General features: G+C 33.7%; 1 protein-coding gene across 1 annotated transcript in view; it reads left to right on the top strand.

Annotated features, from left to right (window-relative positions):
* The window catches only part of LOC133194969 (uncharacterized), a 20,001-nt gene extending 16,984 nt beyond the window's left edge, over positions 1–3,017 (top strand). Inside the window, exon 5 of the mRNA XM_061330865.1 lies at positions 2,774–3,017. Within this exon, the coding sequence (XP_061186849.1) occupies positions 2,774–2,969 (196 nt within the window). The 3' untranslated portion in view covers positions 2,970–3,017. The remainder of the gene's footprint in view (positions 1–2,773) is intronic.
* Positions 3,018–3,943: the final 926 nt, after the last annotated feature.

The following is a 3,943-nucleotide window of genomic DNA, read 5'->3' as shown; positions in this document are numbered from 1 at the left end:
TGCTGACAAAAAGACAAAACTTCAATGTCAATTAATTATCCACTCTATGTACGTTTGCAGGAGATGTGTCTACTGTATTGTATATCTATATGCAACCATAAACATCTGTCTGAAGGGACCAAGGATATATATTATTATTTAATTAGTAATGTTGATGACGTGCAACAAGAGAACTATAACCCCCCCCCCCCATCACACACACATAAATAAAAAAGAAATAGCCGCTTAAAGTCGTAGAAAATCTAATTTAAACCAAAATCAAAATAAATATAAAAATATTAACAAAAGAACACGACTTGGTGGTGTTTTATGAATTTTTATATCAGTCAGGATCTCAACAGACACTTTCCTTTTTATTTTAGGGGGAAATACATGTCAAGTTGCTCTGTAAAACCCCTCTGTAAATAGTATGGGTGGATAAGATTCTCCCTAGTAATATAAGAAGGTGGAAAAGGAGAAAATTCTGTACTGAAGCGTACTGAGTATTTCCTATGGTGGATAATAAAGCCGGGGTTGTTTCTTCCAAGCTCGCTGCATGTCATTTCCGAAATTTTGCATTGCATTTCCGACATTTTTTGTTTTCATTTTACAATACAATCAACACTAAGTCTAGTAAAAATACAAAGTTTAGTAATAAAATGCAATAATTTCATTAATAAAACATGCAATTTTTGATCACCAAATTTTAATGCCCACTGAATTATATGTGTTTGAAAGCACCGAAAAACAGAATCTCCTCAACTTTGATTACTTTATTCCGTCAAACATAGTTTCTGTATGTCATAAATTCTACCTAAACCTTTCTGATCTCAAATTCAGTCTGATTATCTTGATTTGAAAAGATGAACAAAAATTCACAACTTACACTTAATGTGTCCGAGGATAAAATCGTCATAAGATTCTTTTAAATATAAGCAGAACTTATTATTTGGAAATCAATGAATTATTTTTGATTTATTCTTTAATTTTTTTATAAGGGAAATTTCAATTTTGTTTTCATTGCCGGAAAAGTACTTTATGATGATAAATGTCTGAGATGAAATTTTAAAACGTCAGAAATGAAAACTACAAAATGTAGGGAATGAAATAAACAATATTTAAAAAAAAATCCCGGAAATAAAATCCTATGCTAGGCTCATTTTCCAAAAGGGGAGGGGTCTTTAAACCCAAGCTCGTTTTTCCGGGAAAAAATATTAATGCGGTAGGAAAGTCTACAACATCAGTACTTTTTAAACTATTTGACATGTATCAGCATAATTTTGCTATACCCCACCCACCAAAAATACAACACCATTTATAATCTTTTCCTTTTTTGGGGGAGGGGGGTGTTTTATTGCTTAAAATGTTCAACTCGATTGACTTTGGTTTGATTTTGCCAATTTATGCACATCTTCCTTAACCAGTGTTAACCCCGGGGTGATATCAAGTAGAATGAAATAATCGTTGGTCTTTAACTGGATAAGAAACGATGGTTATAAAAACACGGGAGATATGCAACTTCAAGTTTCGTCAGGTGAGACAATAGGCCTACCCCCCAAAGCACAGACATGTTGTTTTAACAACAACGGGATAGGCTAGTACACCGTAACACAAGTCCCTGTCAAAGTGACCCTTCAATTATTTTATAGTTAGGTACAATATGAATCGTAAGAATTATGCATAATTATTATTAATGATATAATGAAATATCTTTCGAAAGATATGAAAATTCTTTTTGGGAAGTGGAAGTCGAACGTTGTTAGGAAAGAGACTGTGATGAAATGATCATTGTTGGACTTACGAACACCATATACTGAACAATGTGTCAGTGAAGGTATGCGTATTACATATATGTATTTTTTTTTTATTTTGCAATGATAATATTGATATCACTTAAACTATAAAAGACACATGTCGTACATGATTTTCCCATAAGGTAACTCGATCAACAGATCTTTGCATCTTTATATTTTCTGTTTTGTGCACTACCTGGGAGGTATGTACTACGATAAGGAGCAAACAGTTAATCAGTGCTAACATCAAATTTTGAATAATTTTTTGATAGATAATTTGAGGTTTTGTACTGAAAGATATCATAGTATTAGAAATATAATTAATTAAAATTGGCTAACGAAATCCAGCAACTAGCGAGATATCGCAAGACTTGATCCTTTTAGTATATATACAATGTACATACATGTACGTCCCTGGAACTCTATTTTGCTGGGAGGGACACTTTTATAACAACTATACCTTAAATAATTTAAAAAGATTAATAAAGCAAATTAATTTCGAATCAATAAAGGAGAAAAATCTGCATATTAAACCGAAGGCGGACCTTTTATTATAGAGGCAGGCCGGACCTTATATGTTATCGTATTAGGTCCCCTCGGACCTTTAAACGAGGCGGACCAAATATTATGCGACACCGGACCTTTTCTTATAAAAGGCGGACCTTATATGTTATCGTATTAGGTCCCCCCGGACCTTTAAACGAGGCGGACCAAATATTATGCGACAACGGACAGGGCAAAAACTATATACCCCGAATCTTCGATACGGGGCCATAAAATTAATTCTGTAATTAAACTCTCTCTCTTTCTCTCTCTCTCTCTCTCCGTGTAGACTTAACTTGAGTTGGTTACATTTTTAACTTAGCGAAACCTTTTTAACATAACAGAATTTACCGATGACTGCCTTTCGACTGCAGTCGCAGTGGAAAGATTTTTTTTACTGTAATAGCTTGATAAATCTAGAGTTGTTCACATCTTTTACGCTTTTTCAACATATCCAGATGTGTGGACGAGCTGACCTGTAGGAACGAGTGGTTGGCCCAGACTTCTGACCAGGACCGCTGTCTGAAGTATGCAGAGGGCGCTTTACCAGGACAGTACACGTGTCATTTCTGCTGCACAACAGACGGCTGTAACTCGAAAATAGTTCCCGAAGCTAAATATTTCTACAGCACCTCATCTTCGAACATCAATTAATTAAAGAAAACATGTGTAAATTAGAAATAAAATTTTATTGACTGACTGCTGGCCTCTACATTCCTATTTGTTTGTGTATTAGAAATAAAATTTTATTGAATGATACCGCTGGCCTATGGTGGCATATTTCTGCCCCTTGTGTGCAAGTTATTTTTCTATCAAATATGTCGACATGCAAGATAAATATGTTGACATGTAAGATAGTTATGTCAAGATGCAACATAAATATGTTGACATGCAAGAAAATTGCAATCAAATAAGAATTATAAAAGATCTAAAAAAAAATCTCAAATATAGCCCACATGTGACATCCAACATGCAAGATGCTACTTATTTATGTCAACATGCAAGTTATTTATGTTAACATGCGAGATAAATATGTTGGCATGCAAGTTATTTATGTCGACATGCAACTTACATATGTTAACATGCTACTTTTTTATGTCAACATGCAACATATTTATGTCGACATGCAACTTAGTTATGTCGACATGCAACTTGGTTATGTCAACATGCAACTTAGTTATGTTGGCATGCGAGATAAATATGTTGACATGCAACTTAGTTATGTTGACATGCAACTTATTTAAGTCAACATGCAATTTAGTTATGATAACATGCTACTTATTTATGTTGACATGCGGGATAAATATGTTGACATGCAACTTATTTATGTCAACATGCAACTGAGTTATGTTAACATGCTGTATCTGAACAACTCTGAAGTTTTAATATGCATGGTTGTTAGTTTCTGATTTTTGTTATTCCCTTTTCACTTCACATGCTTACATTGTGCTCCGAGAGGAGTTATTTTTCGACAATTTGTATACATTATCTCAATCACCATGGTTTATAGATCATTTTCAATGTGCATTGTGTTTGATTGTTTACCTCAAAATTAATTAGTACCCGGTAGTTTAATAGCATCCAAATTTGCCACATTTCTCTAAAACATTACCTTTTTCAGTTTCATT

Source organism: Saccostrea echinata, unplaced genomic scaffold (assembly GCF_033153115.1).
Source record: "Saccostrea echinata isolate AGI-Se365-2 ecotype Australia unplaced genomic scaffold, CSIRO_AGI_Sech_v1 ptg000001l, whole genome shotgun sequence".
NCBI classification, from domain to species: domain Eukaryota; kingdom Metazoa; phylum Mollusca; class Bivalvia; order Ostreida; family Ostreidae; genus Saccostrea; species Saccostrea echinata.
The sequence above is the reverse complement of the archived record's forward strand: the minus strand, read 5'-3'. Positions and strand labels throughout refer to the sequence as shown.